At 38.8% G+C, this 26403-nt stretch overlaps 7 protein-coding genes across 7 annotated transcripts; 6 read left to right on the forward strand and 1 right to left on the reverse strand.

Moving 5' to 3' along the window:
- The first annotated feature begins 44 nt into the window (after positions 1-44).
- On the forward strand, positions 45-2124 carry LOC117628233 (pentatricopeptide repeat-containing protein At5g66520-like). The gene has a single exon (XM_034360633.1). The coding sequence runs from the start codon at positions 69-71 to the stop codon at positions 1737-1739; it is 1671 nt and encodes a 556-aa protein (XP_034216524.1). The 5' UTR covers positions 45-68; the 3' UTR covers positions 1740-2124.
- A 493-nt stretch (positions 2125-2617) lies between these two features.
- LOC117628429 (protein NEN1-like) lies at positions 2618-5794 on the forward strand. The gene is made up of 6 exons (XM_034360887.1): positions 2618-2986; positions 3423-3580; positions 3804-3850; positions 3942-4005; positions 4181-4926; positions 5240-5794. The coding sequence occupies exons 1-6, from the start codon at positions 2704-2706 to the stop codon at positions 5472-5474; spliced, it is 1533 nt and encodes a 510-aa protein (XP_034216778.1). The 5' UTR covers positions 2618-2703; the 3' UTR covers positions 5475-5794.
- A 1371-nt stretch (positions 5795-7165) lies between these two features.
- LOC117627938 (protein NEN1-like) lies at positions 7166-9776 on the forward strand. Its single transcript, XM_034360258.1, has 6 exons — positions 7166-7533; positions 8039-8196; positions 8397-8443; positions 8534-8597; positions 8806-9278; positions 9459-9776. Exons 1-6 carry the CDS (start codon positions 7254-7256, stop codon positions 9697-9699), a joined length of 1263 nt encoding a protein of 420 aa, XP_034216149.1. The 5' UTR covers positions 7166-7253; the 3' UTR covers positions 9700-9776.
- A 604-nt stretch (positions 9777-10380) lies between these two features.
- Positions 10381-12975, forward strand: LOC117627939 (two-component response regulator-like PRR1). The gene is made up of 4 exons (XM_034360259.1): positions 10381-11648; positions 11907-12068; positions 12264-12403; positions 12591-12975. Exons 1-4 carry the CDS (start codon positions 11474-11476, stop codon positions 12732-12734), a joined length of 621 nt encoding a protein of 206 aa, XP_034216150.1. The 5' UTR covers positions 10381-11473; the 3' UTR covers positions 12735-12975.
- Positions 12976-13173: 198 nt separating this feature from the next.
- Positions 13174-17418, forward strand: LOC117627937 (two-component response regulator-like APRR1). Its single transcript, XM_034360257.1, is given in 6 exon segments — positions 13174-13802; positions 14298-14459; positions 14574-14707; positions 14928-15015; positions 15914-16383; positions 16386-17418. Coding segments are annotated over 6 exon segments (1452 nt in total). The 5' UTR covers positions 13174-13633; the 3' UTR covers positions 16815-17418.
- Positions 17419-19191: 1773 nt separating this feature from the next.
- On the forward strand, positions 19192-24458 carry LOC117627443 (two-component response regulator-like APRR1). Its single transcript, XM_034359555.1, has 6 exons — positions 19192-19906; positions 20128-20289; positions 20404-20537; positions 20919-21074; positions 22043-22124; positions 22823-24458. Exons 1-6 carry the CDS (start codon positions 19732-19734, stop codon positions 23776-23778), a joined length of 1665 nt encoding a protein of 554 aa, XP_034215446.1. The 5' UTR covers positions 19192-19731; the 3' UTR covers positions 23779-24458.
- Positions 24459-24605: 147 nt separating this feature from the next.
- Positions 24606-26361, reverse strand: LOC117627448 (vesicle transport v-SNARE 11-like). The gene is made up of 5 exons (XM_034359562.1): positions 26040-26361; positions 25674-25732; positions 25388-25576; positions 25093-25263; positions 24606-24927 (listed from the first exon to the last, which is right to left on the reverse strand). The coding sequence occupies exons 1-5, from the start codon at positions 26131-26133 to the stop codon at positions 24775-24777; spliced, it is 666 nt and encodes a 221-aa protein (XP_034215453.1). The 5' UTR covers positions 26134-26361; the 3' UTR covers positions 24606-24774.
- Positions 26362-26403: the final 42 nt, after the last annotated feature.

Below are 26403 nucleotides of genomic sequence, written 5' to 3' on the forward strand. Positions count from 1 at the left end.
TAAAACGACGTCGTTGAGCTCCTTATTATTACGCTAAGTTTGTTTTGCTTTGCCAACAGCTTCTTTAAATGTCGGTTATGGAAGCCATTCCCGCCACCAACCCTGCAACCTCTAGAGCTCTACAGCAGTACCTCTTCTCTCTATTACAGAGCTGCAACTCCATAAGAAAACTTACCCAAATTCATACCCAAATACTTGTTCACGGGTTCAACCAAAAAAGCTACATTCTTGTTAGATTATTATCATTCTATGTATCTTCTGGGTGTCTCCATCATGCCCTCAAAATTTTTGAAAATGTCGAAAACCCAAGTACTACTTTGTGGAACCAGATAATTAGAGGCCATTCCAGAAGTGAAACTCCCCGAAAATCTGTTCAACTATATAATCGGCTGGTGGGTGTGGGGGCTGAACCTGATGGGTTTACTTATTTGTATGTTCTTAGTGCTTGTGCGAGGTCAGGGTTGGTGAGAGAAGGGGAGCAGGTGCATGCGAGAGTTTTGGCAAATGGGTTTGGTTCTAATGTGTTTGTCCAGACGAGTTTGGTTAATTTGTATGCAATTAGTGGAGGGCCAGGGTGTGGTGTTGAGTATGCACGCCGGCTGTTTGATGATATGGGTGAGAGGAGTGTTGTGAGTTGGAATTCACTGCTTGCGGGGTATATAAGGTGTCGGAATGTTGATGGGGCGCGGCAAGTTTTTGACGAGATGCCAGAGAGGAATATTGTCTCGTGGACAACCATGATTGCGGGGTGTGCTCAAAACGGGAGGTGCAAGCAAGCTTTGTCTTTGTTTGGTCAGATGAGGAGGTCCAATGTGGAACTGGACCAGGTGGCGCTAGTGGCAGCGTTATCGGCCTGTGCTGAAATAGGGGACTTGAAATTGGGAAGGTGGATTCACTGGTACATTGAAGAGAGATTGTGGATGAAGTCCGAGCCACGGTTGGTGACTTTGTACAATGCACTCATACACATGTATGCCAGTTGCGGTTTAATTGAAGAAGCCTATAAATTGTTCAATCAGATGCCAAGAAGAAGCACTGTCTCGTGGACCAGCATCATCGTTGGGTTTGCAAAGCAGGGTCACGGGGAGGAAGCTCTTCATATCTTTCAATTGATGCTGAGCTCGGGAGTTGATGATGTAAGACCTGATGAGATAACTTTCATTGGTGTCTTGTGTGCTTGTAGCCATGCTGGATTAGTTGACGAGGGCCGCCGAATTTTCAAGTTCATGATGCAAACTTGCGGACTTACCCCAAGGATTGAGCACTATGGGTGCATGGTTGATCTCTTGAGCCGAGCCGGTTTTCTAGAAGAAGCACATATGCTTGTGGAGACTATGCCCATGAATCCGAACGAAGCTGTGTGGGGTGCTCTCCTTGGCGGTTGTAGGCTTCACAAGAATGCTGAGCTCGCATCACATGTGGCTAAAACATTGACAGTTGCACTTGACCCTGACCAAGCTGCAGGTTATCTTGTGCTCTTATCAAACGTGTATGCCTCTACTAAAAGATGGCTAGATGTTGCTTCTGTGAGGCAGAAAATGGTTAAGATGGGCGTGAGAAAGCCCCCAGGCCGAAGTTGGGTTCAAATCAATGGAGTTGTTCATGATTTTGTGGCAGGTGATAGGACCCATAAGCATGCATCTGTAATCTATGAGATGCTTGGTAAAATCACCAGGCCAGCACTGCAGGAGGGCTCCAAACCAGACATATCAGATATGCTTTCCCATGTTGCAGAATAGCAAGAAAAATATGTAGACATCTCAGACAGTTCTCTCTCCTTTTTGAATTTGGAAAGCTTCGGGTCAATTTTCATGCAATGCAATCTGCCATGCTACTGGCAACATCTTGTCTGACATACGGTGCATGAGACTTGGATACATTTTCATCATTTCTAGTGGGATATCATTTTCTGTGATGACCCTTTTTGTTTAATTTTTAGAGTCACAAGTTCTTTGAGAGTCCTATGTTGACAGTAGAACAGTAGAATCATTCTTAGCTCTTGATGGGTAAGTCAAACAGAAGCATGTCCTCAAGCTTTCTCTCAAACTTTTTAGCCTGTAAAGTTAAAAACAGTCTTTATAAATTAAATAGATGTACCATTCTTTGTAATCAGAGGGCTTCCATTGCATGCAACACAACATCATAGTTCATTCAAATGAATATTTTACATCTGCCCTCTTCTTATCCATATGAACTAAAGAAATACTGAAACAAGTATAGGATGCTAAGATGTGTTCTTGATTCTGAGACAGCTGAAGTAAAAGACACTTAAATTATAATGAGCTTGCACCAATTCATGCTTTCCGAGAAGGAAGGCAAAGTGCCTCATGCATGGCTTGCTCCTAGGGTTATTTGAAGCTTTGGTCATACACCAAGGCAAGGCAAGGCAAGGAATGAGATACCATATATGCATTCCCATATTGCTTCTTTGCTCGGGTCACCCACCTATTGAGACAAGCAGGACCAAAGCAAAAGCCTTTTTCGTGGGCCTGTTTAGGCCCAAAAACTAAATCTACAGCAAACCAAACAAAACCCCACAAGGAAGCAAAGCCGTGTTCTTTTTTTTTTTGGTCGGAAAGCAAAGCCGTGTTCAACAACTTCTTTATATACACTTGGCGGGTTAAATTTCAAGAATAAAGTGTTTAGGGCATCACATCAAAACCCACGATCGTTCTGTAACTGTCGTTTTGGCTAAGATAGAAAATGGTGAGTCGGAGCGAAGACCGGTTTGAAATAGCGTTTTTCGACGTGGAGACGACGGTGCCGACCCGAACCGGCCAGGGGTTCACCATATTGGAGTTCGGGTCGATTCTGGTTTGCCCTAGGAAGCTGGTGGAGCTCGAGAGCTACTCCACCCTGGTGCGACCCGCCGACCTTTCCTCAATCTCCTCCTTGTCCGTGCGCTGCAACGGCATTACCAGAGACGCCGTCGTTTCATCCCCTACGTTTCAAGAGATCGCCGACACGGTCTACGACATTCTCCATGGTTTGCTCATTTCCTTTTTCCTTTCTTGCTAAGTCTCTAACTGTTAGTGTTTGGTTGCTGAGAAATTGAGGAAAAATAAAAAAAAATGTGAATTTTTTTATTCTTTTTCATAAATGAAGTGATATTCATGCTTTGTTTGGTTTTAATTGCGAGCAAGTTTTTTGTTTTTTTTATAATTTTAATATGTTGAATTTGTTTTTGGTATGAAAGGAAGGAATCAGAATACTAAGAACGACTCAGGCAAGATTAGCTGAACTAAACTAAGCTCAATTATAAAAAATTTAAAAAAAATTTAAAAAAAATTAAGGGGTGCTTCGGATTTTCATTTATGTGGTTGTAGGTAGTGGAAAATTTGAGATTCATGTCAATGATGACATCAAAACTTTTTTGTTGATATTTTATTTTGGGATATTTTATTTATGGTGGTTGTGTGTAGGACGTATATGGGCAGGTCACAACATACTGAGGTTTGATTGTGCTCGGATCCGGGAAGCGTTCGCACACATTGGTCGGTCTGCACCCGAACCCAAGGGTACAATTGATTCCTTGGCATTGTTGACACAGCGCTTTGGAAGAAGAGCTGGTAACATGAAGGTACATTTTCTCTCCATCTCTCATATATAACATGTGTGTGTATATATGATAACTCTTATCCGTTAGATTTTGATTCAAATAAGTTTTTTAAATTCTTCAAAATCAATCTTTAAAGGATAAAATGAAATATGTAATTTTGAGGCAGAAAAGTTGCAGCTTCTAGATGTTGACCTATTTTGTTTGTGAATGTTGATACATACTTGGGATGTATTATTTTGTGCAGATGGCCACTCTTGCAACCTATTTTGGGCTTGGACAGCAGACACATAGGTATTTGTGCAAACATACTTGTAATTTAGTTACTCACTCTTGATTTCAATTTGGTTTTCTTGAACTAATGTTTTATCTAGTGATTTTTCAGGAGTTTGGATGATGTTCGTATGAATCTTGAAGTTTTGAAATACTGTGCAACCGTCTTATTCTTGGTAATAATGTTATTTTGAAAGGCATGAAGTCCGAATTCATTCTTTATTAATATGGCATTAATATGTTCACACTTCTTATAGTTAGATTGAATTTCACTTGTTGGACCTTTTGAAGATAAACTCAAGAAAATATATCAATAGTAAAAAATTGACTACAAGTCTGATGTACTCACAGGAGTCGAGCCTCCCAGACATATTCACGGAGAACAGTTGGGTTTCTCCAAATGCTACCACAAGAAGTCGTAGTGATGGAAAATCATCTGCTGAGAAGAGGGGACAAATGAACATGAATGCTTCCTCATTAACTATGCATGAGGATGCTCAGGTGTTATCTTTTACAAATCAAAGAACAGGGGAGAATCATCCAATAGCATCTCTTAGGACTCAAAACGCAGAAGTCTCTATTCTGGTTGAACCTATCACAGCTCAACCAGATCCCTTTGACATGGCCCCACTCAGCATTGAAGTGCAGAAAGAGTTGAATCAGCCAGACACCACCATGCTAGAAGTACCTGTACGAGAGACTCCCAATAGTTCTTCCCCAGCTGCTGCATCTGAGAGTTGCAATAGCAGTGTGGGATTTTTACAGCCTGATGAAGTTTTTATTCCTTCTATCTGTGCTTTCCTTGCTCCGTTGTATCGTGGGAGTCAGAGGATAAAGTTATTACACAAAGATGTCACTTTGCAGCTTTGCTGTAGGCGTATGAAATTACGGTTTGGAATCAATACAAAATTTTTTGATCATGCTGGACGACCAAGATTGAATATTGTTGCCGATGCATCACCAAATTTATGTGAAGTTCTTGATGCTTGTGATGGCATTGCACAGAAGTTGTCTCTGGATTCTGGAAGCAACTCCGAATGGAGACCTGTTGTGATCCGGAAAGAGGGCTTCTACAACTACCCTACAGTGAGATTGCAGTAAGTTCTAGTCTTAGTCCTCGCTTTTATCCTCTCTCTCTCTCTCTCTCTCTCTCTCTCTCTCTCTCATAAGAAAACACAGGTTTTTTCTGCAGTTCATTGGCTATTGAGAAAGTTACATTTCATCCCAGTGTATCAAACTCTGTTTTATAATATCTGGTTTTTTCTACGAAATAAACTGAGCCAAAGTTTTATAACCTTGCAAGTCATGACCTTTTTAGTAGTGTAGATGAAGAGTACTTCAAAATTTCCGTCCTTGAAGATTCATCTGACCTGATTAGATATGTGATGCTTTCTATGTTTGTTTCTGCAGTATACAGACAGCAGTATGGGGGGATGTTGCGATCTATGCCACAGAGATATATAAAAAAGAGCCTTCTGGCACTGAGGAGAGGCTAGTCTTCACTAAGTTTGATGCTTCAGAACTTAGTACCTTGTTCAAACAGGGGAGTTTTATGGATGCTTTCTTCTCCTTGGACCCATATGACTATCAGCAGAGTGCAGGCATTAGGTTGGTGGCAAAGAAATTGATTATTCATTCGAATTGATGGATGAATTTGTATCACTGATTTATTCAATCAAAGGGCGCTGTTGCTTTGTTAATTAGATTGAAGTGGATTGACATATTCAGGAGAACAGTTTTTCATGTTCATGATCGAAAATGGAAAACAGGGGATACTGATAGTTGTGACATGTAACTCCAAAATCTATGCTACCATACATATTCTTTAAATATGAATTTGAGGTTATGTAACAGTCACAAGGCCTTTCTTTATTGTTCTACATTTTTTTTGTAACGTTGAATGGCTATGTCGGTCTTGACGATGCCGTTACAGCCAGTACAATAAAGCAAAGTGCAATTTGTACATCATAAACTCATTAAAGTAGTCTACCCCCCCGAAAAAAAGCGAGCAGATGAAGAAATAGAAAGTGCCCCAACTATTATGCTTGATTCTTTTGATGAATCTTGTGCTTGATTTTTTTGTCCGTTCGGTAAAGGAAATGGGGTATACATACTCGTAAGCTTTCGAGTGTTGGTCAATTTCACTTCCAATTTTGGAAGCAACAACCTTATCCCCACAATTAAATTGTTAAGGATTTGTAAGATAATGAAGTGTTGAGGAAGTTTCCATTATGGGGTGATTAACTAGCTTAACTTCTTCTTCCTTATAGCTCTTCTCTTCTGCAACAATGATTAGTATCTCCATGATCATCCTATGTTTGCTTGCCACTTAGAAAGAGAAAAGGGTTTGAGAACCCAAACTCTTGATTGAAGATGGCGGCAGACAGAGGGGAGGACAAGGCAAGCCGCCACGAGAGAGGGAGCACATGCCCGTGCACCAGAGAGAATGGGGGCCAGTAGCTGGTAGCCGGTCCACGGGGCAAGTGGTCAAGTAACACAGCAAGAGCAGCCAAATGTCATGATGTTATAATGAATACTGAAACAAATATAGGATGCTAGATGTGCTCTTGAATCCGAGACATCTGAAGTGACAAAGACCCTCTTACATTATGTTGAGCTCGCATCAATTCATGTTTTTCAAGTAGGCAAAGTCCCTACACGGTTCTCATTAATATTCTGATTCATATAGAAATGCATACAAGTATATAAATTGTGTTGTGCTTGATCACAAACTAGATGTCGGACGGTGGGAATTAGAACAACAAAGCAAACTAGACATGGGAAGAAGAACAAGGTCCTTTTGGCGCTCCTACGGTTGTTTGAAGCTTTGGTCCTTATGCCCTGCCATAATGATTCCTCTGTCATTACAACAAACTTTTTTTTATTTAAATATAAGTGATTGTCTAAATTACAGAGAGGGATATTTCCTGCACACATTGCTAATGTGTCACCGGATTCAAACTTGGGACTATTAATTTGAAAATCAAGTTGCTTTTCCAAAGGGACCCGTTGGTGGCATTACTACCTTTAACGCAATGATGATGTCCATATATTACATTCCTATCTGTGGATACGTAAAATCCTTTTACACCCCCGGGTCCCCGGAACAACAATAGTGGGAGAGGTGTAAATTTGCAAAGTTTGCTGGAGATGCATGTACTTTTACATCTGAAACAGCGGGGTCCCGCAGGAGAAAAGAAGCTGGGGAGAGAAGCACAAACCAAAGCTGGCGCGGAAAAAAATTCTAGAATTACTTAGGAAGCAAGCAAAGCCTTGTTCAACTCCTTTTATATACACTTTGCAGGTTAAATTTCAATGATTAAGTTAAGTCTTGAGAGCATCAAATCAAAACCCTTTAAACAGTTTCAACACAATCATTCTGTTTTTCATTACACAATCGTCGTGTCGTGGAAGATAGAAAGAAATGGTGAGGAGCGAAGACCGGTTCGAATACGCGTTCTTCGACTTGGAGACAACAAAGCCGACCCAACCCGGCCAGGAATGCATCATATTGGAGTTCGGGGCGATTCTGGTTTGCCCGAGTACGCTGGTGGAGCTCGACCACTACTACACCCTGGTCCGACCCGCCGACCTCTCCTCAATCGCCTCCTTGCCCATGCGCAGCAATGGCATTAACATAGACACCGTCTCTTCCTCCCCTACCTTTCAAGAGATTGCAGATGAGGTCTACGACATTCTCCACGGTTTGCTCCTTTCCTTTTCCTTTTCTTGCCAAGTCTCTAACTGTTTGTGTTTGGTTGCTGAGAAATTGAGGACACTGAAACTTTGGATTCTTTTTATTGAAGTGATAATCATGCTTTGTTTTGTTTTGTATTTTTGGTACAAACACTAGTCTAAACTAACGTTTCTCACATACAACATAGAGATTCGAAGCTGAGACCATTTGTCTGCAAGTCAATTCCAAATTTTACTCGGCTAGACCCATCGTCATAATCATGATTTGTTTGGTTTGAATTGCAAGCAAGGTCATTTTATATATTATCTTACTATATTTGTTGGATTTGTTCCTAGACTAAACTAAGCTCAATCTATTTTCTTTAAGGGTTGCTTTGGATTTTCATTTCTGTAGTTGTAGATGGTGGAAAATTTTTTGGGATTCATTTTTCAATATGATGGCATGAAAACTTCTTTTCTTTTTCTTTTTTGTTAATTTGTTGAGGGATTTTTCTTTATGGTTGTTGTCTGTAGGACGTATATGGGCAGGTCACAATATACTGGGGTTTGATTGTGCTCGGATCCAGGAGGCGTTCGCACACATTGGTCGGCCTGCACCCAAACCCAAGGGTACTATTGATTCCTTGACATTGTTGACACAGCGCTTTGGAAGGAGAGCTGGTAACATGAAGGTATTCCATTTTCTCTCCATCTCTCATATTATAACATATATGTGTGTAAATGTTATCCGTTAGATTTTGATTCAAATCAATCTTTAGAGGACAAGATGAAATATGTAATTTTGAGGCAGAAAAGTTGCGCAGCGTCTAGATGTTGATCTATTTTGTTTGTAGATGTTGATACATACATGAGACTTATGATTTTGTTGCAGCTGGACACTCTTGCAAACCATTTTGGGCTTGGACCGCAGGAACACAGGTATTTGTGCAAACATACTTGGAATTGAGTTGCTCTTGCCTTCAATTTGATTTGGTTTTCTTGAACTAATCTTATGTGATGATTTCTCAGGAGTTTGGCTGATGTTCGACTGAATCTTGAAGTTTTGAAATACTGTGCAACTGTCTTATTCCTGGTAATAATCTATTTTCGGAAGGCATGAAGAGCCAATTCATTTTTGAATATTATTCTTAATGGGTGAAATGGGTCGTGTAGAACTTCTAGTATGTCTAAAGAAGTACTTGGTTCACATCCCTCAGAAGTTAGACCTTTTGAGGGTAAACTCAAGAAAATATATCAATAGCAAAAAAAATTGACTATAGTCTGATCTGATGTACTCACAGGAATCAAGCCTCCCGGACATGTTGACAGAGAATGATCCCATAACATCTCTTAGTACTCAAAACGCAGGACTAGATCCCTTGCACATGGGCCCACTCAGCAATGAAATGCAGGAAGAGTTGAATCAGCCGGACGCCGCTGTGGGATTTTTAGAGCCTGATGAAGTTCTTATTCCTTCTATCTATGCTTCCCTTGTCCCGTGGTATCGTGGAAGTCAGAGGATTAAGTTACTACACGATCTGCAGCTTTGCTGTAGGCATATGAAATTACGGTTTGGAATCAATATGAAATCAGATTTGTTTGATTATTCTGGACGGCCAAAGTTGGATATTATCGCAGACGCATCACCAAATTTATGTAAAGTTCTTGATGCATGTGATGACATTGCAAGTAAGTTGTCTGTGGATTCTGGAAGCAATTCCGAATGGAGGCCTGTTGTGATCCGGCAATACGACTACCCTGCAGTGAGATTGCAGTAAGTTTTAGTCTTAGTCTCGCCTTTTCTCTCTCTCTCTCTCTCTCTCTCTCTCTCTCTCACATGAGAAAACACATTATTATTATGTACATTTAGAATCCTGTCATATTTTCACTCCTTGAACATTCATCTGATTAGATACGTAATGTTTTCTATGTTTAATTTGTTTCGTTTCTGCAGTATACCGGCATCAGGGGATATTAGGATCTACGCCACAGAGATATATAAAAAAGAGCCTTCTGGCACTGAGCAGAGGCTAATCTTCACTAAATTTGATAAATCAGAACTTAGTACCTTGTTCAAACAGGGGAGTTTTATGGATGCATTCTTTTCCTTGGATCCATATGACTATCAGCAGAATGCAGGCATTAGGTTGGTGGCAAAGAAATTGGTTATTCATTCGATGAATTTGTATTTCTGATTTACTATACATGTTCTTTAAATATGTAATCTGATCAACTCATGTTTTTAGTATAAAGTTATTATTACTTTACGCAAGTTGAAACCTGTGTGGAATGTGGAAAAGAAGTTGAAGATGGAGAGAAATGACGATATATATGTACTGAATATATTTGTGCATGTAGTGATGGACCTAATGGTCCTAAAAAAAATAGGGGGAAAATGAAAAGAGCACTCTTAAAAATTTATAACTAATTTGTCAAAATTGTCACTTCTAGCCAAGAGGGAACCACTATGAGATTTGGGATTGTGATCAAGGAAATGGGAATGTTGTATATTTGTAAAGCCAAAAATCACCTTTTAATCAAACTTAAGAAATTCTTAAAAACTGGCCCATGTCTTGGTGTTATGAGATGGCCCTCTGCATGCAGCCCCTGCTGCTGATGTTTGAAACCTGCCAAGCATGTGGCTGATATTTTATTCTTTTGATGAATATTGTGCTTGATTTTGTTCTAGTTCGGTAAAGGATGTGATGGATGGTAGCAAAAATGAAATGAGGTAGACATACTCGTAAGCTTGGAGTGTTGGTCAATTTCACTTCCAATTTTGGAAGCAACAAACAACCTTATCCCTACAATTAAGTTGTTAAGGAGTTGTACAACCATGAAGCAACAACCTTAATTTCTTCTTCCTCAATGCTTCTCTCTTCTGCAATAGAGATAAGTATCTCCATGATCATCCTATGTTCTTAATTTGCACCTCTGAAGGTTGTTTGCCAAGTAGAAAGAGAAACGGGTTTGAGAACCCCAAACTCTTGCTTCAAGATGGCAGCAGACAAAGGGGAGGACAAGGCAAGCCATCGCGAGAGAGGGAGCACATGCGGCAGAGAGAATGGGAGCCGGTCGCCGGTCCACAGGGCAAGTAGGCAAGTAACACAGCAAGAGCAGCCAATGTCATTATCTTTAATAAGATCGTCCCTCGCTGCAGGGCCTAATAAAACATGTTTTGCTAAGCATGTGGCTGCATTTTTGTTGGTGGATGAAATCATGCATGTGCTTGATATTTTGTCATTTGGTAAAGGATGTGACGGCTACAATATACTCATGTGCAGCAAAACATCTTGGGAAAGGATAAAGCCTCCCATGCATCCAGTGTACTTCATTGTTTTCTCTCTCTACTAATTTCTAGCAGTGTCCACATACTGCACGTATATATAGATACAGATGTAAATCAACACAATGCTCTGCTTCTATAAATTTGGGTTTGGGGTTTCCCTCATGTTTTGCAGTAAATGGTATAGAAGTTTTGGATATAATTCTAGTTTATTGCAGGTAATCCATTAATTTCAATTTGATTATTTTGAGAAAATCAATCTCAATTTGGAATTCTGGAACAAATATTGTGTCCAAGACAGTGATTGTGCAGATCATAACATAACTTGGTTAAGTTCTGAAATGATTTTGATGCACTGAGTTTAGTTGTCGTAATCCATGAGACAATGGGGTTTAATCCTTAAAATGGAGAAGGAGCTATGAGCTTAATTTAGAACTCTGAAAAAGGTGAGATGCTGCTGCTGGCTGAAGTCCTAGATATATATAGAGACATGTGCTACAAAATTTATGATCAGATCCTCAAAATATCTGGCTGGAGGCCGTGCACCGTGCAAGCAGAACCAAAGTTTGGTAGGCCAAACTTTTTGTTGGGTAACTGGTGTATTTGTAGCATGGGAGCTTGATTGCTGCATGGATATGTGCATCTCTAGGCCTTGTGCTTGTGTGCTGCTGATCTGAATTGCAATGGAGAAAGGTAAGCAAATAGACATTGGCAACAGCAGCAGGCAACATGGTGGCAGCCGAGCTAAGAGCAAGAACATGTCCATAGATCGTAGCAGAGTAAGAGTTTTGTTGTGTGACCGCGATGCGGAGAGTTGTGAGGAGGTTTGCACACTACTGACAACATGCTGTTATCAGGGTACGTAATGTTATGTAACGTAACGTACATATATGCATATGTCAATCCTTTCTTCTTGCATGTTGATTATGGGCTGAAACAAAATTCCCAATTAGTTTGTTTTCTTACATTACAAACATTTGGAGTTTGGATGTATAATATGCAGCAGCTCTGTCTTCTAGCATGTGCAACCTTGAATTCTGATATTATCTATCCATGTAGGTTATGACTTATAACATCTTTAGAAAATTAATTAAGATCCTTAATTTTGTATAACAGTAATATCAGTAAGTTCTGCTGTGGAGGTGTTGGATGCTCTGAATGCTGAGTGGTCATTCATTGATATCATACTTGCTGCAGTTGACCTTCCCATAGATGCAAGCATGAGAATGTTGAAATATATAATGCAGGATCTGCATTTCAAGCATATCCCAGTGATAAGTAAGCTTATTAGTTTTACTTCTTGTTGTTTCTTTAAACTTTCTGAAAAGAAAGTTGAAATGTCTAAAAAGGAAGAATATATAACATCACAAACTTTATGCACTATATTTCTTGCATCAAAATGGATACAAACAATATGCTTGCCAAGCCGTGTAAATCAGCACATCTTACTTTGCTTTCCTTGCTGTTTTGAAGTGCTGTCCACGCAGAACGAAAGCCGTTTTCTTTACAATTTCTTAAAATTTGGTGCTACTGATTATCTGGTCAAGCCACTATGCATTGATGAGATATTAAACATGTGGATCCACTCTTGGAGGCAGAGGAAGCCTCCTAAGGTAGGCATCTGTCTTATCTTTTAACCACTTGGGAATGGCTGGTTACTGAGTGTTTTCAACATTGTACTCAAAGCTTTCCATATGACCAACTAGACAAACAGTTGAATCGAAAAACACTCGTATATGTTTGTGTTTGTGTTTGTGTGTTTGTGTACTTCGTTTGGCTTGACTTTTCTCTCTCTTACAGGGGCTCGAGCATCCACAGAAGAGCATTAGTCTCGTGGTTTCAGCTGAAGCAACTACGAACAACATCTTGGTCTTAGATGACACTATCAGAGATGAAGAGTTTCCAGAGGATCCAGAGCCAACTTTGTGTATATCAAAAAAATAAATGGCATGATTATAATTACTGAGCTTGTGTGTTGCAAATAAAAGTTTGGTTATCCATGAACTTGAAAAACCAAATTGTTCCAGGAAAATAAACCTATGCTCCATGAAGGCAATGCTTAGGCTCAGAAGGGTTTATTTTATAGTTTATGCTTGCCTTTATGGTACAAAGTATTTTAATGGTTTCCAGATCTAATCGGTGGTATTAAAAAGCAAGGTGAACAAATTTGAACGTCAAGTTTTACCTTCTCATCATCTTTACTTCAATGCCGCTTAAGCTCGCTCATAGGCAAGTTTTGAGGAGTTGGAAAATTCAATATTTTGATTTAGTAAATAATCTGACTTTCCATCTCTTATGACCTATCATTATTATTTTTCATTTCTTTTAATCTTTTTGTGGTTGGAATTTATATGACTTATTCCTTACAATACAATCTGCCATGTCAAATCCAGATCAAACAAAAACTAGAAAATAAAAACTCGAGCAATCATGAAGTTTTGTGGACAAATTAATCTTAGACCAACTTCTTTACTTTTGTTCTTAATGAGAAATGTGATCATCCTATCCTTACCCGAGTTAGTTTGCAATCCCAACCGTCAATCAACTGACAGTCTTCACTTGTATGTAATTCTTCACGGCCCGCCGCTCCGCCAGCCGTACGATGTGGCCGTGGTGGTTGCTGAGATTGGAGTCTCCGGCAACTGAGAACCATAATCCTGATCCTAATTAGGAACTTTGATTGAAGCACTGGACCTCAAGTGATGATTTTTATCTCCCCATTTTGACCATGGAGGTTCTCTAATATATCAGAGTTTGCCTGAGGGCGGTTTTTGTGGTTGTGGTGATGGGATTTTGAAGTTGTTTTCATTTTGGAGTGTCTTGGGCTTTGATGGGTTTTGGCTATGGAGTCTAAGGAGCTCAATTTGAAGAAGCACTCTGAACATGGTGGTGGTGGTGGTGGTGGTGGTGATGGGTTCATTGACAGAAGCAAAGTGAGGATCTTGTTGTGTGACAACGACGAGCACAGTTCGGAAGAGGTTTTTGCCCTTCTGATGAAATGCTCTTACCAGGGTAATATATTATTTACCATAACTTTTTCTCATTAATTACTGGTTATCTTTGCAATGGAAATTGTTAAAGCTTATCATTTGTTTGGCTGCTAAGAAAATGGAAGGAAAATCAGGTTGGTCTTTAGATGCCACCTGTTGAAACAATCTTGCTTAAAGCTGTAAATTGTTAAAGCTTGATTTTCTGTTAGCTCATTTCCCTTCTCCATGTCTTTTATTATTTATTATGTATTTTTATTATCTAGAAACTCTTTATTGAAAGGTATAAAGAATTCTGAACATGACAACAAGGCTATGAATGCCCTAGGAGTTTCTTTGAAATCCTGCAGTAACATTGCCTTACAAGTTGTTAGGTAGCTTAGATTGTAGTAATTTCTGTATTGAAATCCATATCGTATCTGATTTTAGAGAGCCATCTAAAGTGGAACCTGATTATCTCATTCCAAAATTCAAATTGTGTCAAACTCTAATCATGGATCTTAATTTCTTTGCTTCACAGTCATTTCAGTGAGGTCTCCAAGACAGGTGATTGATGCATTGAATGCTGAAGCACCTGATATAGATATCATACTAGCCGAAGTTGACCTTCCCATGAGAAAGGGCTTGAAAATGTTGAAATATATCACACGGGATAGAGAGTTAAGGCGCATTCCTGTAATCAGTAAGCATGTTTTGTTCTTATTACTGCAATTTTCCCTAATAAATTTTTTTCTTTTGCAAGAAAGTTATGGCGTTAACCTCATTGACATTGTTTGAACCTTTTTATCTTTGTTAGTGATGTCAGCACAAGATGAGGTCTCTACTGTTGTTAAGTGCTTGAAGCTCGGAGCAGCAGACTATCTCGTAAAACCTTTACGAACTAATGAGCTTCTAAACTTGTGGACACACATGTGGAGAAGAAGGCGCATGGTTTGTTGCATGACTTTTTGATGTTTTGTTCCTGTACATCCAAATTTTATTAGTGACTATAACCATGAACCACCTAGACATGCGCCCCAATCATGGTTTACTTGTTTAAGTTTTTATTTTTGTTTGCTGGAACCTAACTATTTGTATTTGTCCTTGCAACTCCCTAGAGTGTGCATTTATATGGTTTTTATTTCGTTTTTATTTTGTCTTGTTTTTTTAGTTTTCTAGTGCTGCTGCTATGGAGTTTCCAGTCAATAATGCATCAGAATTTCGGCCTGATGTCCCAGGAACACATGACCACCAAACTGGTGAGCCACTTGTCACAATTGAAACGCTACTTTGCAAAGTTTAGGCGTCTTCTGACCTTCAAATATTGTTTATCTTCTTTCCATAGCATTTGAGCAAATGAATCGTGATTTGCATGCATAGTTGAAACAAATCATCTTCTGTAATGCATAGGATCATTATAGGAATATCATGAGAAGACACCATTTTAATGTTGCTTTCTTTTCTGATGATAAACTATTCTTAAAATAAAATTTTCGTTTAAAAAAATAATCTTTCTCCAATTTGAATCTGATCTAAAAAGCTTGTTTCTTCTGCTGCAGGGTGCTATTTGGCTTGTATTCATTTAATAGTGAGATCATGAAATGACATGATTTCAGTTTTACTGTCTCTTTGATGATTAGCTATGTTTGAAGTTTCTGTACGTGGGAAAAAAATTCTTTCTCCAATTTGAAACTGATTACAAGATTGTTTGTTTGTGCCGTAGAATTCTATTCAGCTTATATTTATTTGGTTTACTTAGTTAGACTCTGATCTTTTTTCTAGTAGAGTACTTTTCTATTTGGTCTATGCTTGGAAATATGACATTCATTGAAGTCTTTGAGAATTTAAGACAGTTAATGTGATTGACATTGAGTCTCTAGTCTCTACTTTCCTTTATCTTTTTCAAAAGAAGTACGTAACAAACGAAAGTCTAACGAGTTTTTCTCACTCATTGTAGGGTTTTGTTTATACTGATTATGACAAAAATGACAATGAGAAATTCTGATATATATATGTGATGGACGTGCTGCATTATTCAATTGACTTAGCTGATCTTAGTAAAGAAAAAAAGTCATCTAGAAGCAGAACGGTTTTTCTCTGTCATTCATCTTTACCTTTTGAGAACTTTTTCCACTATTTTGAGGTAATATTCTGCAGGAAAATCTTCATCTGGCCCAAAACAGAGTAACCTAAAGATGGGAGAGTCATCATCATTCTTTACTTATGTTAAATCAAGCACACTTACCTGCACTGAAGACAATGATGTTGAACAAGTGAGGATAAAAGAGAAACATCAAGCATTTGGTTGCCAAGTTGTGGATGATCCCCAAGTACACATAAGTCGAGAGGCACAGGAAAGCTATTCAGAAGGAGATGACTTGCAGAGCAGTAATAGTAGTGTCCCAGATTCCCTTTCATTGGAGGGGTCTTGTACCCCACTTGGATCAATGTTGCTTCAACATGAAAACATTTTTGAGAAAGACCAATCCTCACAGGTGCTTGTGCATCCAAGAAATGAACTTCAACAAGATTTTTCTGGCTTACCTGCCCAAGCTGCCTATCCGTATTATATTCCAGGGGTTGTGAATCAAGTTATGATGTCATCATCAACACAAGTGCATCAAAAGAACCGCATGACATGCAAAATCATTCTACAACCGCTATTATGCCACAATACAATCATCTTCCGCACTGCCCTCCAGATGTAACTGGGATGACTCCATTCCCCTGCTACCAGTTTAGTATATGCTTACAACCTGGTCAAATTCCTAATACTCATCCCTGGCCATCACTTGGAATTTCATCTTCCACTGAAGTGAAATTAAATAAGGTTGATAGAAGAGAGGCAGCGTTGATTAAATTTAGGAAAAAAAGAATGGAGCTTTGTTTTGATAAAAAGATCAGGTATGTTAACCGAAAGCGACTTGCTGAAAGGAGACCTCGTGTGCAGGGACAATTTGTGAGGAAGGCAAGTGGTGTAAATCTGGAGCTTCAGTCGAGGGAGTACTCTCCGGAAGATGGTGCTTCTGGATGTTACAGTCATTCTTATTGGACATGAACGGGAATTTTCTAATTCCTAAGATGTGATAATTACTTGGTAGTTGTAAAATTTTTGTTTTGGAAGTTCCTGCATGCATCTTTAGATGCTCCCTATGTGGATGCATGAGAATTTGGCTGCTCTGTCTAATTGGAGTATCCTATGAGCATCATCATACCGGTTGAAAAATATTGGTTGAGGGTGCAAGCTTCTCGTTCTAATTTCAATCATATAAAAAATCAGATCATTGTCTTCATCTTGTTCAGGATCACAAAAGCCCGAAAGAGAAATGATATAGAGCTCGTCAATCAACTATTCCACCGCAAATTGTGTTTGCTAGGATTGGAAGCATTCATCATTGGTTCGTTGCCATGTTCAAAATCCAAATGGGAAATAGGTTAGTCTTCCAAATTCTTAGTAAAGAACGTTTTACTTTCAAAGTAATGTCTCAAAAGGAGAAGTTTTGAATAATGTCTCAAAGGAGAAATTCTGAATAATATCTCAAAGGAGAAGTTTGTTTTTCTTTTGTTCGTACGGAATGTATAATCATGAAAATATCATAACTACGTTTCTTATTTTGTTATTTTTTTTTTCCATAGCTTAGTAATATTTTGAAGACAATTAATTTGATCTATTTATACACAATTCAGCATGATAGGCAGCTACATAGCAAATCATCATCTATAGAGACCATGTAGTTAAGCGCCTGAATGCGTACATGTAAGCATCACCAATTCATCACCTTGGACTTTTGTAACTTTATTTTGGAAAGGAGTTACAGAGGGGTTTATTTTGAGCTCATAATCTGGCTGGTTCGCTTAGCATGGCTTTCTCATGCTTCCTTGAGTATGTTGACGACATAATGATAGTGAACAGTGACTTTTCCAGGACGTTTTTCTTTCTCTTTTACTTTTAATAGCAATTTTGTCTAGGATAAAAGTTTTATTTTTCCAGCTTCTTGACAGTTTTGGTTCAGGTGGACGGTTGTAAATCTTTTCATTCATAATTCTCCTTCTACAAACAAACATTTCAGATTTTATCGATGCAGCCCTCCAGTCTCCAAATTGCAATAACCATAGATGTCCTTTAATGGTGTTAGCAATGTGCTAAATTTGAGTTCATATGGTACCCCAGAACAATCTTAAAAGTTGAACCCAAGTTGAAGCTGTGATGCCTTTGCTACCCCCCACTATTTTATCCATCCATAAACAGAAATATATATATATACTGAGCCAGTTTGAGTGAGATCAGCTTCTGAGATCATGTAGTTGAGATTCTATCAGCTGATCAGATCCGGTACAAGCAGTCGTTACATGTCACTTTATCTTTTTCCATCACAAGGGCAAGTAGGAAAACAAGCCACAAATGTTCCTGGTTAGGCAAGTAACAGAATTCTGGATGCAGCTCAGCTTCATCCATGTCATGATGTTGCAAGATGGTCCCCAAGTCCCCTACTGAACATGTTTTTTTTCAAAGCATGTGTTATTTTGATTCTGAGATAATAGCATGTGTTTATTGTGCTTCATTTTTAATTCGGTAAGGATGTGACAGACACATGTTTGTGAGATTAATCTGGTAATTGCATGTGGAGCAAAACTCTCGCAGAAGAGCAAAGGCTCCCCCCATACAGTAGTATTTTTTTTTTCTTTCTCTACTGATTTCCAGCACTACACGTGCCGCTTGTCAATCAACTAAATGCTCTGCTTCTATAGATTTGGAGGTTCCTCTTGTTTTGCAGTAAATGGTATATTACATCGTTTATATATGGACTAGCCTTTCTACACGTTTTTTGAATGTCTGAGGAATTCATGACAGAAAATATTGGTCATTCTCTTTTCACTCATACAAGATTACTCACTTTATATCTTATGGAGCCTAACTTCTAAGTTTTGAGTTCTATTTCTCTTTTTGTTCACAACAAGAGTTTAATGTAGGCTCTACCCCTTCATCTTTGCACCCCCAATATCATTTGAATTAGGGTTTATGGACAAAGTTTGAATTGTGGTTCAACAACGTATAATAAAATGCAGTCTAATTATAAACTTTATAACTAGATTATTCCCATTATAGTTGAAGCAGTTGTATGATCAACCCAATTGCAACTTTGATGGATGTGGAAATATATACAAACAATTGCCAAATTGTGATATATTTCACTTTCCCAAAAAAGAATAAAAACAATTTGACATGTTTTCTCTGAGGAAAACCCAAAAATAAAAATGAATAAACATATCCATGTAGTCCTCTCTGTCTCTGCCAAACAATCCTAACCTGAACACAAACCTTTTGCACTTTTCTTTTGTCCCCCAACCCTCCACGTCTCCTCTTATCTATCATGCGCCTGTCGTCGTGTAGGCGCGCGTTAGTAACTTTACCCGTGCCGAAAATAAAAATATCCCTTCTATAATTGGACAGACGGAGCTGAGAGATACAACAGATCAATTATACCCAATACCCAATAGGCGGATTGAGAATTTAATAATTTCTTTACTTTCCGTCTAGTCTTTTTCTAGTTTTTTCGTTCTTTTTGGCTCTTTCGTTTTCATTTTCTTTCATTTTCGGCCTCGCAAGGCCGAGTCAGACCGATTTTGGCTGTGCTACCGTGCGCTGCTGGCCGGTGATCCAAGCTCGGAACTTTTTTTACTCTTAATTATTCTATCCGCTCCCCTGCTGGTCAAGAATTCTCAACCGTCGATCAACTGACGGCTCAGCTCGCTCGGGGTCTTCGATTGTACGGACGGCGGGCTTGGGTTTTGACTGGGAATTGGAGACCCCCATAACCCTAATTTTGAACTCTGATTGAGGCCGTGAAGTGGAGTTTTCTGCCATGGAGGTTCTCTAGTATCAGAGTATTTGCCTGAGGGTGGGTTTGGGGTGGTGATGGAATTTTAAAGCTGTTTCATTTCGGAGTGGTTTTGGGCTTTGGTGGGTTTTGGCTATGGAGTCTAAGGAGCTGAATTTGAACAGAGACTGTGAAGCTGGTGATAGCGGCGGCGGCGGCGGCGGTGCTGATGGGTTTATAGACAGGAGCAGAGTGAGAATTTTGTTGTGCGATAACAACGAGTACAGTTCGGAAGAGGTTTTCACGCTTCTTGTGAAATGCTCTTACCAGGGTAATATATCATTTTATTTTATTTCTTTAATTAATTTACTGCATGTGGTGCTGAATTTTGTTGAGTCGTGTGCTTAAATTTTGTTTTTTGGTGTGGGGTAGTCTTTGGTTTCTGAAGTTTAGTTAGGAAAATGTTAACGTTTATCTTCTGTTTGGCTGCTAAGAAAATGGAAGATGATGTGCGTGTGTTAAATTATGACTCTTGATTTCTTTGCTTCACAGTTATTTCCGTGAGGTCTCCTAGACAGGTGATTGATGCATTGAATGCAGAGGGGCCTGATATCGATCTCATACTTGCTGAAGTTGACCTTCCAATGAACAAAGGCATGAAAATGTTGAAGTACATCACACGGGATAGAGAGTTAAGGCGCATTCCTGTAATCAGTAAGCATGTCTTGCTCTTAGTCTTACCGTTGCCATTTTCACTTAATGATAAATATTTCCTTTTGAGGAAAAGTATTGTCTTAACCTCACTGTTGAACCTTTTCTTTTGGTTAGTGATGTCGGCAAAAGACGAGGTCTCTACTGTTGTTAAGTGCTTGAAGCTTGGAGCAGCAGACTATCTCGTGAAGCCTTTACGAACTAATGAGCTTCTAAACTTGTGGACACACATGTGGAGAAGAAGGCGCATGGTTCGTTTGGATGACTTTGATGTTTTTGTTTCTAGAGCTGTTCTTCTAATTACCCCTACCCCTTCCATACCAGTCAATCTTCTCTTGCCCCTTGCCATCATATAGGTGTTGATGTTGCTTTAGGCTGTTAGTATCTCTTTATGACCCTCTTAGGTGAATGTATTATCTTGGGTAGTTCAGAAGAAAGCATGCAATTAGATTACTTGGCTTCTCAGCCTTCTCTCATCTGAAATTAAAGTTCGTGACCTTTATTTCAAAGAGCCATGTCTGTGTATCAGCAATACCTCTCTTTCAAGTTCCACTACCTAATTGATGCACGTGCACTAGAACACTATTTCCTCTCAAATCAGTAATTAGATTTTATTTTTATGTATTTGGCAGCTTGGGCTAGCAGAGAAGAACATTTTGAATTATGTTGATCCAGTGATATCAGACCCTAGCGGATCTAATACAAACAGTACTACCTTATTCTCGGATGACACAGATGACAAGTCTGCCAATCCAGAGATAGGAATGTCAGCTCATCGGGAAGATAAGGTGACTATGCTATTTTATTCTTTTGAAAAGTAAAGAAGAGAAGTTGGGTTTAATAATTAATAAATATAGAGCTGAAGCTTGATTGTTAAATACATACAAACTAAAAAATATGTTCATTGTGAGACCAATATCTCTACTGACGCTGCATCATGTAATAAGTCTTGCTTGTATTGGTCTAAGAGGGGTCTAATATGCAATATATACAAGATGTGAAATGTGAACTTTATACGTTGTTTTGATTTTTATTTGGGTCATCTATGGAATCAGTCCAAGTAGGATTATATAGCAATATAAGAGTCCATGGTGCTACTCAAAATACATGTGGAAGCATTTTAGATTAGGCATAACACCTAAGAGTACATATGCATAGATATTTTTTGAGGTGCAGGATCCGGCCGTTGAAGGGCCCTGTATATATCTAAGTAACACATTTTAGATGTTAAATATTTAAAATGTACATTAATGGCTTGAAAACTGAATGTAACTCATTATAAATCTTTTTAGTTGAAATTCTATTTTCCTCTACCAGCAGACATCATATATTCAGTAATAACTCATGCTGAACTAGATTTGAGATGAAACAACTGTTGGACTCTGAAAATTCAGTTAGGACTCGGGATGAATCTGTCAAATAATTCATAATTAACTACAGGAACTTAGGTTTTCTCTTCATTTAAGATTAAATTAATTACTTATTAGTAGCTCTTACTTCAACCATGAACCAAGTAGACATACTACTCACAATGTCATGGACCAATCATGGTTTACTTGTCTACATTTTCTTTGCTGAAACCTAAATTCATTTTTCTGTGCTGAAACTGTGAAGCTTAACTATTCATATGTGGATCCAGCTCCCTAGGAAATTCAGTGACGTTTATAATGACTATGAACGTGTATTTATATATGTTCTTTTCTTGTTTTGGCTTCTTCTTCTTTATGTTTTTTTTTTTTTACTTTTTTTTTTTTAGTCTGCTGCTTTTGTGGAGCTTCCACCCAAGAATATATCAGAATTTCGGCCTGATGTTCCTGGAATAAGTGACCGACAAACTGGTGAGCCACTTGTGACAATTAAATTGCTGATTTCCCAAAGTCCGGGCATCTCCTGAGCTTAATGTTGTTTATCATCTTCCGCATTGCATTTGAATAAATGAATCATAGTTTGTGTAGTTGAAACACGTGATGTATGAATACATAGGATCAGTTAAAGTAATATCATGAGACATCATCATTTCAATTTTACTGCCTTTTCTGATTTTTTTTTTCCTCAAGCTGAGTTCTGAAAATATTTTGAGGTTTTGGCTTAAGTTTGGTTTATGCTTGGAAAGATGACAGTCGTTTAAGACTTTGAGAGTTTAATACAATTAAAGCTAGAGACAATCATTGACATTGAGCCTGTAGTTGTTTGTCTTACTGCAGTCTTTATTGTTTTCATTTTCTTTTCCAAAACAAGTATGTGAGAAAAGTTTAATGCTTTTTCCGAACTTCTTGTATAGTTTTATTTATTATTTTTAATGATGATGACAACAGCAACAGTGATAATTCTTGTTATATTATATGCGATGAACATGTGTTCACTAGATACCATCATGTATGGCTAAGGGCTGTGTATTGCGTCTAGCTGCATCATTCATTTGACTTCACTGATCTGAGTAACTTTTTCCTTAGAAGCAGAATGGTTTTTCAGTATGCCATTTTTCATCTTTACCACTTGGGTAACTTTTGCCCGCTTCTCTGATAATATTCCTCAGGAAAATTTTTATCTGGCCCAAAAAAGAGCGAACTAAAGATTGGCGAGTCATCTGCCTTCTTTACCTATGTTAAATCAAGCAAACTTACAATCAACTCTCAAGTGGTTGCCCGTGTTGAAGACATTACCGCTGAACATTTGAGGATGGAAGAGAAACATCAAGCATGTGGTCTCCAAGTGGTTGATAATCCCCAAGTACATGGAAATGGAGAGGCATGGGAAAGCTTTTCACAAGGAGACGACTTGCCAAGCAGCAATAGTATCCCAGATTCTCTATCATTGGAGAGGTCTAGTACCCCATCTGGATCAATGGAACTTCAAAATCAAAAGAGTGCTGAGGAAGATAGATACTCTCTGATGCCTGTGCATCCAAGAAATGAACGTCAACATGATTTTTCTGGCACACCTGCCCAAGCTGCCTATCAATATTATATGTCTGGGGCTGTCAATCAAGTTATGATGTCATCATCGGCCCATGTTTATCAAAAGAATCTGCATGATATGCAAAATCATGCTACAACAGCTATTATGCCACAATACAATCATCTTCCACACTGCCCTCCACATGTAAATGGGATGGCGTCATTTCCCTATTACCCGGTTAGTCTATGCTTACAACCTGGTCAAATGCCTAATACTCATTCATGGCCATCATTTGGAAACTCATCTTCAACCGAAGTGAATCTAAATAAGGTTGACAGAAGGGAGGCAGCATTGATTAAATTTAGGCAAAAGAGAAAGGAGCGGTGTTTTGACAAAAAGATCCGGTATGTTAATCGAAAACGACTTGCCGAAAGGAGGCCTCGTGTGCGGGGACAGTTTGTGAGGAAGTTAAATGGTGTAAATGTGGATCTTAATGGTGAACCTGCTTCTGTTGATGATGATGAGGAGGAGGATGAAAAGGATGATGAAGAGCTTGTGTCAAGGGATTCCTCCCCGGAAGATGGTGCTTCTTGATATTGAAGTCGTCGTATTTGGTTATGAGGGACAGTTGTCTCATTCCTAAGATGCATTAATTCCCTTCTAGTCGTAATCCTTTCATTATGGAAGTTACCTGCATCTTTTGGTGTTCTCTATGTGATGAGTGGGGACTGGTGCTGCCCGTTTAATTGAAGTATACTAGGTGCATCAACGTATTGGTTGAAGGACATTGATCAAGGCTGCAAGCTTCTGGTTCTAATTCAATAAAATCAAAGATCAGATCTTGGTAAAGCATCCCCTTGCCCATCTTGCTCAGGGACAAAAATTCCCAAAAGACACATGATATAGAGCTCTTCAACCACAAATTCTGCATGCTGGGGTGAGGAAGCATTCATCCTTGATTCATCACCATATTCAAAATCCAAACTGGCAATATGTTAATCTTCCGAATGTATTTTGTGAAGAAATGTTTGAGATTTTGAATAATGTCTCAATGGAGAAGTTTTAGATAATCGAGGAGGTTTTTTTTGTTTTTTTTTGTTTTTTTCCTTTTGTTGGTATGGAATTCTGTAGTCATTTAAATATCATAATGTAAGTATCTTTTTCCTTAGCTTTGTGTTCAGTATATGAAGAGCCTGCATGGTAAGCTTTTTCTCTTTCTTTGATGTAGAACTAGTGGTTTACTGAACAAAGAAGGGGACGCATTTCATTATTCATCTCAGTAGGACTTCAAAATGGGTTTTCAGATTAACTTAGGTGCTCACCCTGATAAACGTTCTACTCTCTGTCCTTTTTTTTCAGCCATGCTTTCGTCTCGTAAGAGTCCATGGTTTGCTTTCCTTCATTCCAACAACAATTTTGTAAGACACAACAAAAACACAACTCTGTTTGCCCCTCGCTGGAATTAGTGAAGATCTTGGAGAGAAGAAAAAGAGAAGCTAGAAACAATATCCAACAACATAAAGAACAAGGAGAGTTTGATGAAGTGTCAAATCGGTAAAATTAGACAAGGCAGTGCAGCAGCAGTATAGGCTAGCGGGTAAGCTTAAGATAAAGGATAAGCATGATGGCAAGGGCAAGGACTCCGATTATGGAGCCAACAATCCATTTGTTCCTATTCATCCTGCTTGTCATTTCTGTCAGGACCCTTTTGCTCTTGCTAATGTTTCCATCCACCCCATGGATCTGTCAAAAAGGAAGAAACAAAATTAGGTTTACCACCTCAACCATTTCATATCCTCATCAGATTAATTTAGGCACAGAAGCAAGCAACAAACAAGCCTATGCTTTCTGTGGCAATGTCACGCATAAAGCCAGAGTAACTAAGGCTAGCAGGCATAGCACACATACTGTATTATGGGCATGTAGAAGAGACTGGCGTTGTTGATGTAAATCTTGGAGGATTGAGACCCCAAGCTCTTCTGTTTCTAGCATTGTTCTTCTACTCTCCTTGACCCTGTCCGTCGACTGATTTAATCTTTCGGTTGTCATCAATAATCTCCCTCTTTGATCGTTCGATGTCTGCCGCATAATCAAACGTCCCATGCCATGAACAAGAAAATTATGACGAGCAAACATAGATGCATGCAGCAATGCACACATGAGCACATACACGCTCACAAACACAGAGGTAGGGAGAAAATACCGTCAAGGTTTCTGCCCTTCCGGGCTCCAGCAACTCGTCCCGGGCTGCATGATTAGCAACAGGTGATGTGATTCTCTTAACTTGGCTTTTAAGATTGTTGAAATCAGTCTTATATTCTCTTAACTTGGCAAGAAGCGCTGCCTTCACACTTGGCTGCAAACTCCTTGCCTCAAGGTCCATTTTCCTAAGCTGGATAGTTTTTCCAACATGGCATGATTTATTAATCTAATAACATAAACAAAAACACACATCTAAGCAATGAAAATTAACCGGAGTTGTGACATACCAAAGTATCAGCATCATCTAATCCAGCTTTTACCTCTGCAATTCTCTGTTTTTTTCCCTCTGCAAAGCAAGAATTCACAGAACACCATCTTTTATGCACATACTAAAGTCTCTCACAAGTGCATATATACAAAATTTTAATCTAAACAAGAAAAATAAAACATCCAAATTCATGATGCATCCCACCAATACGAAATGAAAAATAATAATAATAAAAATAAACCCCAAATACAACTCTTTTCTTTTTGGGATAAAAAACCCAAATGCAATTTTTTTATGTTGAGTTTGCCAAACCCAATAACCCACAAAAAGAAAAGAAAAACGAAAAGAAAAAGCAAATGCATTTCTTTGTTCAGAGATTTATTACCTCCATCAACAGCGGTAGCAGACGTGCACTTCTTTGATATATTGGCGGAGAGCTCGCAGTATTGGCGCTCGTACCCCTCAAATACCTCACTCATCCTTCTCGATCTCAATTCCACCAGCTACCCAATTGTCCTTGATCAGATTAAAGCGTAAAGTTATCAACTTTTTAATTCTAAAACTTCGAATTCGGCATTAGAGGGTTGAATCGGTGATCAATCAGAGAACTTTGGGGTTGCCAACTTAACCATCTCAGGCACAGTAATGGAATTTGAGGATTGCAGGCCTGGCAGATTGCGAGTGTCTCATTATGCCCTTGTTGGATTCAAGGGACACGTATTGACGTGTCGTTTAACGGCTATTACAAA

This window comes from Prunus dulcis, chromosome 5, assembly GCF_902201215.1.
Source record: "Prunus dulcis chromosome 5, ALMONDv2, whole genome shotgun sequence".
In the NCBI taxonomy this organism is placed as follows: Eukaryota; Viridiplantae; Streptophyta; class Magnoliopsida; order Rosales; family Rosaceae; genus Prunus; species Prunus dulcis.

What these genes read in the sequence shown, in the direction of transcription:
- LOC117627938 (XM_034360258.1), top strand. Translation starts at nt 7,254, where the DNA reads ATGGTGAGGAGCGAAGACCGGTTCGAATACGCGTTCTTCGACTTGGAG. An exon ending in GGAGAGCTGGTAACATGAAG is followed by an intron (nt 8,197 to 8,396) that starts GTATTCCATTTT and finishes ATTTTGTTGCAG; the next exon opens with CTGGACACTCTTGCAAACCA. An exon ending in CTTGGACCGCAGGAACACAG is followed by an intron (nt 8,444 to 8,533) that starts GTATTTGTGCAA and finishes ATGATTTCTCAG; the next exon opens with GAGTTTGGCTGATGTTCGAC.
- LOC117628429 (XM_034360887.1), top strand. Translation starts at nt 2,704, where the DNA reads ATGGTGAGTCGGAGCGAAGACCGGTTTGAAATAGCGTTTTTCGACGTG. An exon ending in GTGCAACCGTCTTATTCTTG is followed by an intron (nt 4,006 to 4,180) that starts GTAATAATGTTA and finishes ATGTACTCACAG; the next exon opens with GAGTCGAGCCTCCCAGACAT. An exon ending in TACCCTACAGTGAGATTGCA is followed by an intron (nt 4,927 to 5,239) that starts GTAAGTTCTAGT and finishes TTGTTTCTGCAG; the next exon opens with TATACAGACAGCAGTATGGG.
- LOC117627448 (XM_034359562.1), bottom strand. Translation starts at nt 26,133, where the DNA reads ATGAGTGAGGTATTTGAGGGGTACGAGCGCCAATACTGCGAGCTCTCC. An exon ending in TAGATGATGCTGATACTTTG is followed by an intron (nt 25,577 to 25,673) that starts GTATGTCACAAC and finishes AAAACTATCCAG; the next exon opens with CTTAGGAAAATGGACCTTGA. An exon ending in GAAGGGCAGAAACCTTGACG is followed by an intron (nt 25,264 to 25,387) that starts GTATTTTCTCCC and finishes ATTATGCGGCAG; the next exon opens with ACATCGAACGATCAAAGAGG.
- LOC117627443 (XM_034359555.1), top strand. Translation starts at nt 19,732, where the DNA reads ATGGAGTCTAAGGAGCTGAATTTGAACAGAGACTGTGAAGCTGGTGAT. An exon ending in TGTGAAATGCTCTTACCAGG is followed by an intron (nt 19,907 to 20,127) that starts GTAATATATCAT and finishes TTTGCTTCACAG; the next exon opens with TTATTTCCGTGAGGTCTCCT. An exon ending in AATAAGTGACCGACAAACTG is followed by an intron (nt 22,125 to 22,822) that starts GTGAGCCACTTG and finishes AATATTCCTCAG; the next exon opens with GAAAATTTTTATCTGGCCCA.
- LOC117628233 (XM_034360633.1), top strand. Translation starts at nt 69, where the DNA reads ATGTCGGTTATGGAAGCCATTCCCGCCACCAACCCTGCAACCTCTAGA.
- LOC117627939 (XM_034360259.1), top strand. Translation starts at nt 11,474, where the DNA reads ATGGAGAAAGGTAAGCAAATAGACATTGGCAACAGCAGCAGGCAACAT. An exon ending in GACAACATGCTGTTATCAGG is followed by an intron (nt 11,649 to 11,906) that starts GTACGTAATGTT and finishes TTTGTATAACAG; the next exon opens with TAATATCAGTAAGTTCTGCT. An exon ending in GGCAGAGGAAGCCTCCTAAG is followed by an intron (nt 12,404 to 12,590) that starts GTAGGCATCTGT and finishes TCTCTCTTACAG; the next exon opens with GGGCTCGAGCATCCACAGAA.